Below are 16,161 nucleotides of genomic sequence, written 5' to 3'. Positions count from 1 at the left end.
AAGCAATCCATGCCTTTATTTCATCTCACCTCGACTTCTGCAACAGCCTCTACTCTGGCGTCACTTCGTCATCCATTGGCCGACTACAGCTGGTTCAAAATGCTGCGGCAAGGCTCCTGACTGTCACGCGCAAGCAAGAGCACATATCCCCTATATCTGCCTTGCTACACTGGCTGCCAGTTAGTTTTCGAATTAATTTTAAGATCTTGACACTTGTTTTTAAAACATTGAATGGATTAGCTCCTATATATCTTTCTGATCTTCTAAATTTGTATACTCTGGTGAGAGCTTAGAGGTCTGGGGACCAGATGCTTCTAGTTGTCCCTAGGTCTAGATTAAAATACAGAGCAGATCGGGCTTTTACTGTGACTGCTCCAAAACTGTGGAATAAACTGCCTTTACATATCAGGGCCTTTCCAACACTGGATCCTTTTAAAACTCGTCTAAAGACCCATTTTTACTCCTTGGCTTTTAAGTCGGTATGAGTCTGCCATTATTTTATTCTTATTATTTTCTTATCCTTGATTTTACTTTCCTTTTAAGTTTTACCCAATCATTCTATTGTACAGTAATTTGGTCAACAGTTGTTGTTTTTAAAAGTGCTATATAAATAAAATTGATGTGATTTGAGTTTATATTATTGCCGTTTTTTGTGATATGACTTATATAAAATCCACTCTAATGTGCCAACAGATTGAAGCAGGAATTTTTAACAGGACAACCATTCACTGTCACATTCACACCTGTGGGAAATTTGTATATTAACACGATGATAGCAAATATGAAAACAGTAAGTTAGTGTGCATGTCTTGTTTTTGTGTGCTTCACTGCTGGTGCAGACTCTCTCCACATGTGTGCAGATTTTCCTGTTTTAATGTAAATTAATTTAAAAAAAACCAAAACAAAACACAAAATTATGGATTAGTTCACTTGATGATATTACTGCCGTTTTTTGTGATGTGATTGATATAAAATCCACTCTAATGTGCCAACAGAATGAAGCAGGAATTTTTAACTGTTTCTCTCCATCCATTAATTCCATTTCGGGGGGGCTGGAGTCTATCCCAGCTGTCTTAGTGCAAGAGGTAGGGTACGCCCTGGACAGGTCGCCAGTCTGTTACAGCAGCAGTCCCCAACCTTTTTTGCGCCACAGACCGGTTTATGCCTGACAATATTTTCACGGACCAGCTTTTAAGGTGTCGCAGATAAATACAACAAAATAAAACTAGTACCGGTACAGAAAAAAAGACGATTTATTCATAACACACGTGAAAAGACCCAGGAAAACCGAGTTAACGATAAAAACGATGACAAAATAACGCTGAAAACCGATAAAAACCCTGAAAACCATACATTTCAGACCTGAGCCTCAACTCTCGCGGCCCGGTACCATACGACTCACGGTCCGTGGCCCGGGGGTTGGAGACTGCTGTGTTACAGGACAACCATTCACACTCACATTCGCACCTATGGGAAATTTAGAAACTGCATGTGTTTGGACTATGGGAGGACCTGAGAGAACCTACGCAAACCCAGGGAGAACATGCAAACTCTTTTGAAATTAATCATCTTAATTTCATCACCTGTGGAGGAGATACATGAGAAACATAAAATTACAGAAATGCACAAAATTAATAACTTAATATTTAAAGTCATTTAAAGTCTCAGGATGTCTCATCTGTTCGGTCTGACCAGATAAAAAATATCAAAAACCTTCACAACTTAAATCTTCAGTGAACTGAGCTCATATAGGTCCACTTAGCCCACATTTCCCATTATGCTTTGCAGGGATTATGATGGGACTGTAATGTGTCCATTCAGAGCAGCTTAAAGATCTGAACATCACCTCAATGCTGTTAGTGTGACACACCGAATAATTACAAAAGCCTTCGTGTTTCCTGAACAGCAGCAATCAGAGCTGAGAGTGAAACTGAGAAACGCAACTTCAGTGTGACTGAACATGAACTGCATGAGCCAAAGTCCTTCAGCTGCTTTAACCTCTGGACTCGGGTCGCGTTAATCTGTGATATGCAGGCGAGCTGTGATGGGCTCGAGTGTCTGCGTCTCTTTATCTGTGGCAGTCGAGGCTCCTCTGCCTCCAAATAGAAACCCAAGTCTCTGGAATCAGTTTTTATCTGCAGCATGAGGACGAACGGCCGGCTGGCAGCAGCACGAGGACTCGCTCTGAACCTTAGTGATCTTGAAAATGAACAGATTAATAATCCTTCTGAAACTTCTGAACCAGAGGAAACCCAACAGGAATCATATCCGACTTGTTTTTCCCAAAGTGAGGTCCTGAAACTGAGTTTGTTTCAGAGCTACGGAGGGTTGTAAAGGACAACACTCACACTGCAGGAAGAGACAAGGGCTTTAAATGTTTTACAAAGGTTGTTTGAATGTATGTGTGTAGGTGAAACTGGAACACTGAGACTGAGCAGCGTTCATGATGTTTAAATCCACAGTTTCAGCTGAAAGAGGAAGAATAAAAATGAAAACAGTTTGTTGTGCTGAAAAACCCAGTGCTGAAAAATGAAGCCAGTTAAAACCACTTTGAGCCACTTAGCATATAAACTTTGGATGCTTTTAATCAAATCTGAACATTTCTAACTTTTATTTGTCTAAAAGTGATAAAACGTTAAACTCCAAAGACTCTGATTTTTAGTTTTAGGTACAGAACTTACCACATAGTCTGCAAAGAGGGAGGCCTTTTAATTATGATTCAGCATCTCTGAGAACATCATCAGTGCAGCAGATTTGCACGTGGATGTTCAAAACTGCATTTTACACCCAAGACTAAATCCGAGGAACAGAAACCAGAACCTGCATTTAGAGACCAGGATCATCTTCTGCCTGTGAAGATATTAAACTGGCTTCATGAAATATAGTTAGTGTCAACAAAAGGAAACAACCAGAATTTAAAAAGAAACAGTTGAAGTGAAGAAAGCAGCGTGATACACACACACACACACACACACACACACACACACACACACACACACACACACACACACTGAGCTCAGACACACACCTGTAAATCAATCAGCGCAGACTTTTGTCTTTGGAATAGGAGCTAATCACTGAGTAAGCGAGTGGCTCCCTTATTCTCTCATGAGGAGCACGTCAAAAGGTTTTTAACCCTGAGAGCAGGGCACCAGGCTTGAGCAACTGGGAAATATTTCAGGACTCTGTGGCCATTTGCCTGTTGTTTAAATAAAAATCTTGGACTTTATTTCTTTTTTAGTAATAAAAAAGCTGAATGAAACCACTCAAAGCAAAACAGAGTGATGAGCTGTTATCTTTTTAATTAAAGCAACAATCTTTGTAATTTCTCATTTTGATTCTTGTTATGATGTTTTAAAGTAACTGGATTACCACGCATGTCATGTCCCCGTTTTAAATTTAGAAATCCAGATTTTCCACCTGAAGAGGTAACATCAGTAACAGGTCAAATTTGGACTTTGTGAGGGAGCAACCGGACGTTTGGCTGCAATGGCATTTTCTCTGTGTCAGGATCCATTTTAGCTTCAATAAAAATATTTAAAGGACTCAACAAAGAGACAAACGGAAAAAGACAAAAAGGTTAAATAAAAAAATTTAATCTGCATCTTTTGTGCAAAGTCACATTGAAACTGTGCAAAGCTTCAAAATAAACCGATCGACGGGAGGAAGAGCTCATCATCATCATCCTCACGGGGTAAAACTTTTTCCCAATGAAGAGCTTTAAATCCAGAGCTGACCCTCTGCTGATCTCTGCTGAGCAGCATTGATCAATTTATTGGTTGTTTATTGGCTCTGATACAGAGAGAAACTTCTTGAAGCCAGAGGATCATCTCCGGCTCTGCTGAAACGAACGTGTCTGTTTTCACTTGTTTGTTTGAAGCTGTTCTGCACCCACAGCTCTGAGCTGATCATTATTATTGATCTGTGATTTAAAGGTTTGACGTCGGCTGTAAAATTACTGAAATGCTGTATAAACTAGGATCTTTGAAAACATGAAGGAGCCTGAAATGTTCTAAAGTTTAAATTCTCCATTTTAAAAAACACTCGCCCCAGAGTAGCACCAACAGCTGTTCAGCAAGTCTGGCCAATCAGAGATGAGCTGATGCGCAACCGAGCCACAATAAGAGTCTCCCAGCTGAGTCTCAGATGTCTTCGGAGGAATCAGGGTTGGGTTCGGGCGAGCCTCTTCAGATGGGTCTCGGGTGTTCAGCAGAGTGACATGCGTTTGCGGTACTGCTCCACCAGAGGAACGAGGCAGCGTGGTGAGCCGGCCTGCAGCATGAATGGGTGCTCCAGCAGGTCGGCGGCGCTGCTCCTCTGCAGCGTGTCACGGGTCAACATGCAGCCCAGGAAGTCCTTCAACACGGGAGACACCTGGAGACAAACACAGTGACATCATCAACGACTGTCAGGATGAATGATTACATCATCATCAAATGCTACAACTAATCTGGGCCCACGACCCACAACCAGCATATTAGCATTTTAGTAACTGATGTTCAGAAAAAATCTGATTTTGTGTTTTCAGATTTAACTTACATGAGAACAAAGATGTGACAGATAAAATTTAGAAGGACCCTTATATGTATGTCTGTTGGTCCTCAAAGCATGTTCAGGTCTCGGGTCCTCACTCCATATAAAAATAAAACTAAGTGTGTGTGTGTGTCTGACCCGCTGGACGTTCTTGACACTTGGCACTGCTTCGTCTCGCAGCTTCTTCATTGCAGTGATGGGCGTGTCACTGAAATACGGTGGCTCTCCATCAACCATCTCCACCACCATGATTCCCAGAGACCAGATGTCCACCTGAAAACAGGAAATGGTCAGACCTCAAAGGCATGCTTTTAATTTGTGCGTGTGAATGGGTGGATGACTGAATGTAGTGTAAAGCGCTTTGGGGTCCATAGGGACTAAGTAAAGCGCTATACAAATACAGGCCATTTTTTTTTACCATTTTAATTTGAAATAAGGCCTAGAAACGTAACTATTTGATGTTTTTCTTAGTTTTCATGTGAAACTGTGATTGGTTACTGAGAACTGTGAATATCAGTTACTGTAAATATAAATGTGATATTTGTTTAACCTTGTTCAAACTGAGGTTTGGACTTTTGTTTAACTCTAAGACTTATCCTAAGACTTGTCCAGCTTTTTTCCACCGGTTTAATCGACTCATTAAATTATTTGGCAGGAACATCCTTCATGTGCTGTCTTTACCTCGGTGCCATATGGCATTTTGGCGATCACCTCAGGAGCCATCCAGTATGGGGTCCCGACCAGAGACTTTCTCTTTGGGACTTCTTTGCTGATCTGAGCGCAGAAACCAAAGTCGGACAGTTTGATCTGCAGCAGGATCCAAGAAGGAATTTCATAGATTTACTAACAGAAAACCTCTGAGAATCCTTTTCCAGCTGTTTGTGTGACCGATACTCAGCAGTATTTCAGTCATATCTGACTGAGGCTTGATTAGTCACTGTTATCAGGATCTGAATACTTTATTAATCCCAGAGGAAATGATGTGGTCACAGTTTCTCCAAGACAGCAAGGACATAACTAACAAGTTAAAGGTCATGAAATAATGCAAAATATTGTATTACCAAATAGCTCTAATATACACAAAATTAAATATAGACAGAGTTCAAGTTGAGGTGTCCCTCATACTGGCGGTTATTTTCTCTGCAGAGGGTGTGCAGGTATTGGACTGTGTGCGGTGCTTTAGATGGAGGAGTTGTACAGAGATATCCACAGGCAGGAATGATTTCCTGTGTCGTTCAGTGGTGCATTATGGGTAAACTCAAGTCTCTCACTGAGGATGCTACTGTGACTGGCCAGTGCATTATGGAGTGGCTGGGAGGTGCTTTCCAGGACTGTCCTTTAAGTGGACATGAAACACCACATGTATAATGTACACCACTGAGCCCTGCTCTCATACATTGCCAAATGTAACTTTATCTGTGAAGCTGAATTTAAGGTATACATGTTTAACTTTAGAATGTGTTTAGCGCCATCTTCTGTCAGTACAGAATATGATGTCACTAGGTTGGTTGCAGCTAATAGACTCACATTAGTTTATGTTAGCTAACTAGTGACAGAACTGATAACTCAGAGGAAAATAAGGACACTGAAACTAAAAATCAGTCAGCAGCAGTTTTGTGCTGACGTCAGCTGATTGCACAGCGCGGTACACCTGTCTAGAAGAGGAAATGAGACGAGTGTCGGATTCCAGATTGTCCGTCTGGTAACTTAAACAGGTTCTCCTCCACCCTGTCCTTATTAATAAAGTGTTCTGCAACCTCTGACAACCAACAAGTGGATTTCCTATTTCATTGCAGCTAGCCAAACAACAAAGAACCGCTGACTGCTGATAACACAGAGAGTGAAAGTGGACAGTATATCATTGTTTTTACCATAAACTCATTGTTGAAGCCAGGGGCTGCACAAAAATAACCCTTAGACTCTGAACATGTTCCAAAAAATTTTAACTTCCAGCTTGAATCCAGCTTCACAGTTACATCAGGGACAGTTGACATCAGGGCTTCATGATTTAGACTGGCTTTTATAATATAATGTTTCATGGCCATTTTAACTTGGATAACACATTTTATTGGCCTTGCAGATCAGTTTATTGAGTTTGTTGGCATTTGAGTTTTGACTAACTAATAACATAAATAATCTGGAAAAAAGATGCCTGATCCTCGTTATCAGCAGAAGTTGTTTTCCTTACTGTAAAGTAGTACTGGCAGTCATACAAACTCTAATGGAAACGATTAGAAACCTCTTATCAATCAGACAAAGACAGACATATATTGGTACATGTCTATCTTTGAGATTATAAATGGTCTTTAATTATTTTAGTATTTTTTAGTATTTATAATTTATAAAATTTATAATATTTTAGAAATAAAAACTCACAAACACTCAGCTTTGCCTAACTGTAATGTCAAACTTTAAAAAGATAGAGATGGTCGTCATTAGGCATTTTTGGGTTTAGGGTACTCATTATGTGATAAACACAAGTTTGTGTGAATTCTCTGTATCTGTTGATAATCCAGGTTTAATTTTTAAGAAGTTCTGTAAATGTCAAAGATGTGTCACAAAGAAGAAGAAGGGTGTTACCTTCCCGTCCAGGGTGAGCAGGATGGAGTCGCTCTTGATGTCTCGGTGGATCACACCCTGAGAGTGCAGGTAAGACAGCGCCCGCAGGACCCCCTCACAGACTGTCGCTATCTGCTCCTCGTTCAACCTGAACCACGCAGAAACATCATCGTAAATGGCCTGTATTTGTATAGCGCTTTACTTAGTCCCTAAGGACCCCAAAGCGCTTTACACTACATTCAGTCATCCACACACTGGTGATGGCAAGCTACATTGTTGCCACAGCTGCCCTGGGGTGCACTGACAGAGGCGAGGCTGCCGGACACTGGCGCCACCAGGCCCTCTGACCACCACCAGTAGGTGGGAACGGGTGAAGTGTCTTGCCCAAGGACACAACGACCAAGACTGTCGAAGCCGGGGCTCGAACCAGCAACCTTATGATTACAAGACGAACTGCCAACTCTTGAGCCACGATCGCCCCATGAACACAGAGAACATCTCCCAGACGACACACCTGAGAGACTTCCAGCTCACCTGGTCTCACTGACGATGTGGGTTAGAGCGCCACCTTGCAGGTACTCCATGATGACCCACAGCTCATCCTCCACTAGAGCGCTACGGTACATTTCCACCACATTCTGGTGCCGGTAGTCCCTCATGATCACCACCTGAGACATATGAAATGAAGATCAGTCAAACTGCAAACAGGTAGATCTTCACCCACCTCACCACACCTGTACCTCATTAAAGAGCAGCTCTCGCCGTTGCTGCTTCCTGAGGTCCATCATCTTCACAGCCACCTGTCTCCCGCTGTACTTTTCCCGGGCGATGCAAACCACGCCTGTGGACCCCTCTCCAATCTTCACAAAGTTCTCCAAAGTCATCCTCGGGTCGCCAGGGTCCACCACCATCTGTAGTGCCTCCTTGAACTGCTCATGGGTCACCTTTGGAGGACCGCCATCGGACCCCGCCTGCTGGTTGGAGGCGACTGCGTGACCTGGGGAGCCGGTTGGGGGAGAGTGGGGCTGGGAGGGGCTGTCCTCAGTTGTTAAGTTTGGAGATTTGATAGGAGCATTAAAGGCAGAGGATGGGCGAGGCAGCCTCTGAAATACAGCTCTACCTGTGATGATGGGACTGCTGGTGCTGTTAGGAGGAGGCAGGAGGCGGGAGGAGGGTGAGGCCAGCTGATGGAGAAAAAGAAGAGACACTGAGTTAAAGCTTCAGGTGTTTCCCCTTTTTATGCTACTCTGTGCTAGCGGTTTCTTCCTGTTCAGGTCAGGCTATGCTAGCTATTTACATTTCTATAGTCTGTATTTATCCTAAGCTAATATATCTGCATTTTGTATCGAGCCATTTCCTATACTTGTTCTAATCAGATGTGTTGATGTTAGTTTGTGTAGCTTCACATGGTTTGGTCTGTCCTCAGCAGACTCATTCTAATGAATTTGTTAAAATGGTGGAAGTGATCCAAACACTGAGTTTCACCTGGAGGTCGTAGGACGAATGCGGTCTTCTTGAATTTTCTCTGGATGAGAACAGCAGGTCAGGCAGGTGACCCACAGCTGGTCTTAGCCTCACCTGGTGCCTATTGGTCTCCACAGTGTAGGAAGCTGTCCTATTTCTTAGTTCCGCCCCCTCACTGCGGGCGTACAGTCCACTTGGTTCACCTGTCCTCTGAGGTTTGTCTAGTTTAAGGGGTGTGGTTTCAGACGAGGAATCCACCTGGCAGGTAGACTTGGCTCTCTGCAGGGCCCCATTCAGTTTGGGGCTGCTGCTGTCGCTGCGCACCTGTCGTATCCGGTCCTGCCAGTAGGTAGAGCTCCCACCACTTTTCACACTGCCGCCGCGGTGACCTAGCTCCTCGTACTGGTACGACTCGTCCTCGGCCAGTTCTCCCAGCCGGCCCATCGATCGGGCACGTTTCCGTGCCGACGGACTGCTCCGGCGCAGAGAGTTGGAACTGCTGACCGACATACGAGTCAACTCAGAGATCACATGACTGATGTAGTCTCCATGGCCGATGAAGCTGCCACGAACGATGGTCTGCAGAAGAAACCAAAACAAATCAAAGTAACTCCAACGGCTCAGAGCACCACCACACTGCTGCACTACCCTTATAGACTTCCTCACAGGACCACACGTCCTCTCTTAGCAGCAAATCATCTGCTTTCCCTGATCCACAAAGACTCAGTGAAGCTCCTCCTGACCTTCTCCATCGACCCTCTCAGAGCAAACATCACATGTGCAGAGCTCTTCCTCAGCATGAATGCACACTGCTGCTTGTTCACCTATCGATTTAACCTTGGACACCTCGTTCCTGTGTCTTCATGGTATCATCGGTTTCATCCCTCTGTACTGCACATCACCATGTTCTCAGACCCGGTAGATTTGTTCTTCATTTTCATCATCCTCTCACCACCCACCGCCCTCTCCTAGACCTCCCCATACCTGCACAGGTGCGTCATTTGCCTGCCTTTGATTCCTCCTTTCTAATCCTCTGCACTTCCTGAGGTCTCTTTGCTGTACATCTGCCTACTTCCTTCATCTCTCTGACTGTCCCCCTTTTACTTTGCTAATATCTTCTTTTGAATACCTTCTGTACTTCCTTATTCCATCACCTAGTCTCCTCATCCTCTTTCCTCAGTCCAGATACACAAACACCTTCTTGGTACTCTCACATCATCCGAAACTCTCTTGGTAGTAGGACAGGGAACTCATCCCTGAACTCTGAGCACTATACTACAGCTACTAGTACTGCTGCTGCTGCTGCCACTACTACTACTGCGACTACTAGTACAAATATTAATGATAATAATAAAAATGATAATAATAATAATAATGATAATAATAATAATAATAATACCATGACCCTTAAATCTGTAAGATATCTGAGGTGATCTCCAGAAGAAAAACAAATAAAAATTATTGTTTGGATACATAAAAAAGAATGATTTCAACCAAAATCATCTGCTGAAGCATTTTTCAACTTTTCATATCATTATTATTATTATTATTATTACTAGTAGCAGTAGTAGTATTTTTGGTTTGAAAATATGAAATGCCATTTAAAATCAATGTTTAATAATCAACTAAATAAATAGATGAGAAAGTGATGTTGTGAGCCTGCCCTTTAAGCCAGCGGTCTCCAACCTGTTTTGAGCCACGGACCAGTTTATGCCTGACAATATTTTCACGGACCGGCCTTTAAGGTGTCGCGGATAAATACAACAAAATAAAACTAGTACCGGTACCGAAAAAAAGAAGATTTATTCATAACACACGTGAAAAGACCCAGGAAAACCGAGTTAACGATAAAAACGATGACAAAATAACGCTGAAAACCGATAAAAACCCTGAAAACCATACATTTCAGACCTGAGCCTCAACTCTCGCGGCCCGGTACCACACGACTCACGGACCGGTACCAGTCCGAGGCCCGGGGGTTGGGGACCACTGCTTTAAGCGATCGTGGTTCAAGAGTTGGGAGTTCGCCTTGTAATCGGAAGGTTGCCGGTTCGAGCCCCAGCTTGGACAGTCTCAGTCGTTGTGTCCTTGGGCAAGACACTTCACCCGTTTCCTACTGTTGGTGGTCAGAGTGCCTGGTGGCGCCAGTGTTCGGCAGCCTGTGTCAGTGCGCCCCAGGGTGGCTGTGACTGCAATGTAGCTTGCCATCACCAGTGTGTGAATGTGTGCGTGAATGGGTGGATGACAGGTTGTGTAAAGCGCTTTGGGGTCCTTAGGGACTAGAAAAGCGCTATACAAATACAGGCCATTTACCATTTAAACCTTTTAAAATGGGTGAGTACACAGTTGCTCACCTGTTTATGTATTGATGTTTTCATGTATGCATCAGCATCATTTTAACAAGAAGTTTTACCTACCAGAGAACAAAAACAATGACTGACGATGTCATGTTTACATTAGCTTTACTGGTTTACCAGGTGAGCTTAGCGTGAACTGCGGGTGATACAGGTATATAATACATGAGTACTCGCTGATGAACTACAGCTACAATATTAAAGAAGAAAAAACTCCAAGTACTCCAGAGTTTTGAGTTGGTACTAATCAAATTGAACTAAAGATTAAACACCTTGTTTCAGACTGCTGCTGCAGACAGAAGGAATGAGGAAGTTTATTCTGGGATTTAGAGTTTGTGTTTGTGGTGCAGCTGAAAGATTCAGATTCCTTTGTTTTAAATGCCGTCGGCTGTCAGCCATATGGCATATAGTCTCCTGCTCATCCCACTGAGCTAAACCGGTGCCCGAGGAAGTATTGATACAGTAAAGACGTTTTTACATGGTGATCCATGACGAGGAAGCAGAGTCACTGTGAAGGACCCGACTCTAGGAAAGTTCCTGAAGGTACTTCAGATTGGTTCTGATCTATGCAGAAAGCTGTGATTGTCGTTAATGTCGCTGTTCATCAATAAATCAGCTTCTTCATCAGCTTTCTGATGTTCAATGAGACGCACCGCTTGGACCAGCGCACGCAAATACGCAATCAATACATTCGACTGATCCGTCATCATGCTGGCGTTGGTACCTGATCATCAGACACAGGTCCATTACATTTACAGTAGCCTTGAGAGATTATTGAAATGATCCATCCCACCTTTTTGGGTCCTAGTTCAACATTGGTGATCCTGGAGGGGTCCACCAGGGGGCGTGGCCTCTTCAGCGTGTCGATGACGCTCTGCCACTGCGGCGGCAGCCCCACGTAGCATCCCGAGGTGACATCAAACGACGTGTGGACGCGGTGCTGGAAGTCCTGTGGCGCCGAGATCTCCAGCCTGTGCTTCTTCTTCCTGCGTTGGAACATCAGCACGGAGGCGTAGAGGCAGAGGCACAAGCCGGGTAGTGAGAGCTGAGGGAAACAACAACAACAATACTGGCAATCAGACGGCGACATGATGGACGTCTTGCAAACATTCACACTCAGGGAGTCAGAGCACTGACAGCACCTCTTCCTGCTCAGGTGAGTTACCTGAGCAGAGTCACATGACCTCACCCTCCCTCTCAGAAACCGACCAAACAGCCCAGGTGACAATCTCACCTGGCTGCATGAGTAAAAGGGCGCTGACCTGAAACTGACTCTGAGTCACTCTGCAGCTTCGATTTGCTGAAACTTTATTCAGAACAACAAAAACTGACATTTTCTGATGTGCTCATGGCACTGGCCACCAGCTCGGAGCTGTGATTATCGGCTCAACCTGTGTTTTTAAATCAGGCTTTGTTGTTCAGAATGAATCCAGTGCTCCTGTAACCGTTACTAAACACAGCATGCTTTTATTTTGGTGGGCAACTGTTCCAGGCTTAAATGTTCAGCACATGCTAGTAAGAAAAACCTGAACTAAAGCTTTACATTTACCATCCATCTGAACTTCACATTCAAAACAATTGCTTTTAAGTCTGCTCCCATGACTCTGTATACATTCACCAGCCACGGCACTGGGTTCATACGATCGTTATTAGTGCATATGCATCGTCAACCATCATGGTATTTAGGCATGATCAACACAACCTGCTGGCATTCACACTGAGCATCAGAATGATGAAGAAAGGTGACCTAAGTCACTTTGAATATAGCGTAGTTCTTTCAGAATCCACCAACCTGCTGGGATTTTCCCACCAACCATCTCTGAGTTTACAGAGAAGGTCTGGAACAGAGAAAACAGGTCACATAACCACTCGTTACAATCAAGGACTGCAGAATAGCATCTCTGAACCTTGAAGCAGATGGGCTACAGCAGCAGAAGACCACACCAGGTGCCTGTTGAGCTTGTAAATCTGAACCATGAAGAGTCAAAGCAGCTCTGAAGGAAAAAGGAGCTCCAACCAGTTAAGTAGAAAGCTGTACCTAATAAAGTGGGGGGCGCCCGTGGCTGTAACCAGAAGGTCACCGGTTCGATCCCCGGGCTCTCTGTCCTGGTCATTGTGTCCTTGGGCAAGACACTTTACCCTACTGGTGTTGGCCAGAGGGGCCGATGGCGCGATATGGCAGCCTCACTTCTGTCAGTCTGCCCCAGGACAGCTGTGGCTACAACCGTAGCTTGCCTCCACCAGTGTGTGAATGCGAGAGTAAATGAATAGTGGCATTGTAAAGCGCTATATAAGTCCAATCCATTATTATTATTATTATTATTATTAAAGTGGTTGGTTGACTGTAATTTATAATCTAAAAGTGAAAAAAAAAAAGCCAGAGTTATAGCCTGGGAGGTTAGGGTTGTGCTTTTGTTTTACACGAAACTATGCTGTCTGTGTCATCAGAACGTTGCTTTCAGGTTAATCCAACATTAATCTGGATTCTTGTGTCACTGCAATCTGATCCGTGGATTAGTTCCTGCATGCCAAGGTTATGATCATTAACTACAACCAAAACATGTTTCCTGTGAACCAAAATAGATGTTTTGACATCAGTCGCTGGCCAGCTGCCAGCTCTATGCTCATTAGGCAGTCATGTGTGTTTTGCCACATCACCTGGTGAGGCAGCAGAAACCATACCTGCACATTCAGACAGTCCTAATGTCCTTCTGTGCCTGAGACATAATCATCTTATAGAAAAGTCTCTGTATGTTTGTCCACTGGAACATTTTACAATCAAGTTACTGAATAAAAAAAAGATTTTATGGTTTTTAGTATTTAGTACTGGTTTTCAATCCCAAGCTCAAATTTACTGAACATAAAGATTTTACGAGAATTAAAAGCAGTCACACAAGCATCCTCCTGTAGCCCAGCTCGGAAAAGAAGGAAAATAGAAATCCTGTTTGGCGACATCATTATCATATCTTAAGACGATGTGATCTAATGTGAGAGTTTCAGAGTTTAGGTTGAAATATAAATGAAGGACGACCCGTTTCAACAAAACAAAACAAAATATGAAATGGTATTCGGCACTGAACGCCTAGCCAAAAGGACAATTTGTCAATATCAGGAAGTACTGATGAAGTACTGGGGAAGTACTGATGAAGTACTGGTGAAACTCAGATTCCCACTTGGCTCTGGTTCAGGTGTTTTTATTCCAAAACCTGATCTGATCTTCTGAGATGTTCATCCAGATGAATGACCTCTACAACTTGATAACTAAAAAGACTAATGAACGAATTAACTTAATGGATAGAAATTCCGGTGCAGTAAATTAATGGAGGTGAAGGTGGAGACTTTGGTGACTTCAGGATGTCTGTTCTGCTACAGGCTAACACCTCAAGCTCATTATGGGACAGTTTACATTTCAGTGTGAAGATGCTGGAATGAAAATCAGCATCTCCAACTCAGTGGCCACGGAAAAGGTGGAGTGCCCTCTGCGGGATGGGTGATGGATGTATGGATTGATGGATAGATGGGTGGACGGATTGGCTGGTGGGTGGTGTAATGATAGTTGCTATTGTTGAAGCTACCCACAGGGGGCGCTCTGGAATCAATAAGATATACAGAATAGAAGAAGAAGTGATCGTTGTAGAAAGAATAATAAACAGCTAGCTGAAGCTAGCACCAGGAGCAATTCTTGATGTTTTATTCATAGAGGAATAAGAACATTACATGGTACCAGGAGACGGGTTAAGAATAAGAAGCAACGCAACAAGATGGATGCAATAAAACCGCCAAGTCCGTTGAAACTGACTGGAAACGTGGATGCAAGTTGGAGGACTTTCAAACAGCAGTTCAAACTGTATATTGCAGCTGTCGGAGTGGATCAACGGGCAGATGAAAGGAAAATAGCCATGCTGCTCACCATCGCCGGCACAGAAGCAATAGAGGTCTTCAACACTTTTGTGTTTGCTCAGCCCGAGGACAAAGATAACTTTGATGAAGTCATGAAGAAATTTGACGAGCACTGTCTGTCAAAGAAAAATGAAACATACGAGAGATACGTCTTTCGCTCACGCTTACAGCATCAGGGTGAGTCATTTGATACTTTTCTCAAAGACCTCAAGATCAAAGCTCAGTCCTGCAATTTTGGTGATCTCAGAGACTCTATGATACGAGATCAAATAGTGTTTGGAACTAATGAGAAGAAGCTCCGAGAGAAACTGTTGAGAGAAACAGAACTAATGCTGGAAAGTGCTATAAAGATAAGTCAAGCCAGTGAGCTAGCACGACAACATGTACTGACGTTTAGAGAGCCTGTTCAAGGAGCAGCGCAACAAGAAAATGAGGCAGTGAATGCAGTGTCAATTAAAAGAAAGCCATGGAGTAAATTCAAAAACAACGACAACAGAAACAAAACGTGTGACAATGAAATGTTCACTTGCAAGAGATGTGGAGAGAAACACAGACCAAAACAATGTCCCGCATATGGAAAAAAATGTGCAAAATGTAAAGGACAAAACCATTATGCAAAAATGTGTCTCTCCAAAAACAAGGGACAAAAAATACACACTGTGCAGGAAGACACAGTGATGATCTAAGTGAAACATTTTTCATTAAGATGGTGTCACATGAAGAAGATGTCAATGCACAGTCTTCAAGACATAACACTGGCCAAAGTGTTAGTTCAGTCACAGATGATAAATGGACTGCTCCACTGTTAGTCAATGGGACATTGGTAACATTTAAAATTGACACAGGGGCCAAAGCTAACTTGATCAACGAGAAGGATTTCAAGGCACTGACTGAGAAGCCTAGAAGATTTACAGAGAAAGTCACACCGCTGAGGGCCTACAATAACCAGCCAATACAAACAAAAGGAGGATGCAGACTTAAAGTGACAGCTAAAGGCAAACAGCATAACATTTTGTTCACCATCGTGCCTGATGGACACGAGTCACTTTTAGGAGATAAAACATCTGAGGACTTGGGACTAGTAAAGAGGATCTATCAGATTAATACTGACACCATGAAAGAAGCCAAACAAGGGAAAAGAGTGGAACACCAAGGGCATGAAGGAAGTTCAGACATTATCAGTAAATTTCCTTCAGTCTTCAAAGGACATGGAACATTGCCTTACACCTACAAAATCCAGCTCAAGGATGATGCCGTGCCTGTGGTGCATGCCCCAAGGAGAGCGCCTGCTCCATTACGGACAAGTTTGAAAAAAGAGCTTGAAAGAATGACTCAAATGGGTGTCATTGAA

General features: G+C 43.3%; 1 protein-coding gene across 2 annotated transcripts; it reads right to left on the bottom strand.

Moving 5' to 3' along the window:
- Nucleotides 1-4,206: 4,206 nt before the first annotated feature.
- pak6b (p21 protein (Cdc42/Rac)-activated kinase 6b) lies at nt 4,207-11,910 on the bottom strand. 2 transcript variants are annotated; one of them, XM_085372959.1, is made up of 10 exons: nt 11,704-11,910; nt 8,804-9,135; nt 8,725-8,764; nt 8,578-8,670; nt 7,833-8,276; nt 7,627-7,760; nt 7,114-7,240; nt 5,215-5,340; nt 4,672-4,806; nt 4,207-4,374 (listed from the first exon to the last, which is right to left on the bottom strand). In XM_085372959.1, exons 1-10 carry the CDS (start codon nt 11,908-11,910, stop codon nt 4,207-4,209), a joined length of 1,806 nt encoding a protein of 601 aa, XP_085229085.1. The 2 variants fall into 2 exon arrangements, with proteins under 2 accessions (XP_085229085.1, XP_085229084.1); XM_085372958.1 differs by having other exon boundaries at nt 8,578-9,135.
- Between the last annotated feature and the right edge of the window lie 4,251 nt (nt 11,911-16,161).

This window comes from Diplotaxodon limnothrissa, linkage group LG15 (genome assembly GCF_057381915.1).
Source record: "Diplotaxodon limnothrissa isolate DT_005_m linkage group LG15, D_limnothrissa_male_GT1.1, whole genome shotgun sequence".
Lineage (NCBI taxonomy): Eukaryota > Metazoa > Chordata > Actinopteri > Cichliformes > Cichlidae > Diplotaxodon > Diplotaxodon limnothrissa.
Note: the sequence above shows the minus strand (reverse complement) of the source record. Positions and strands in the feature narration are given on the sequence as shown.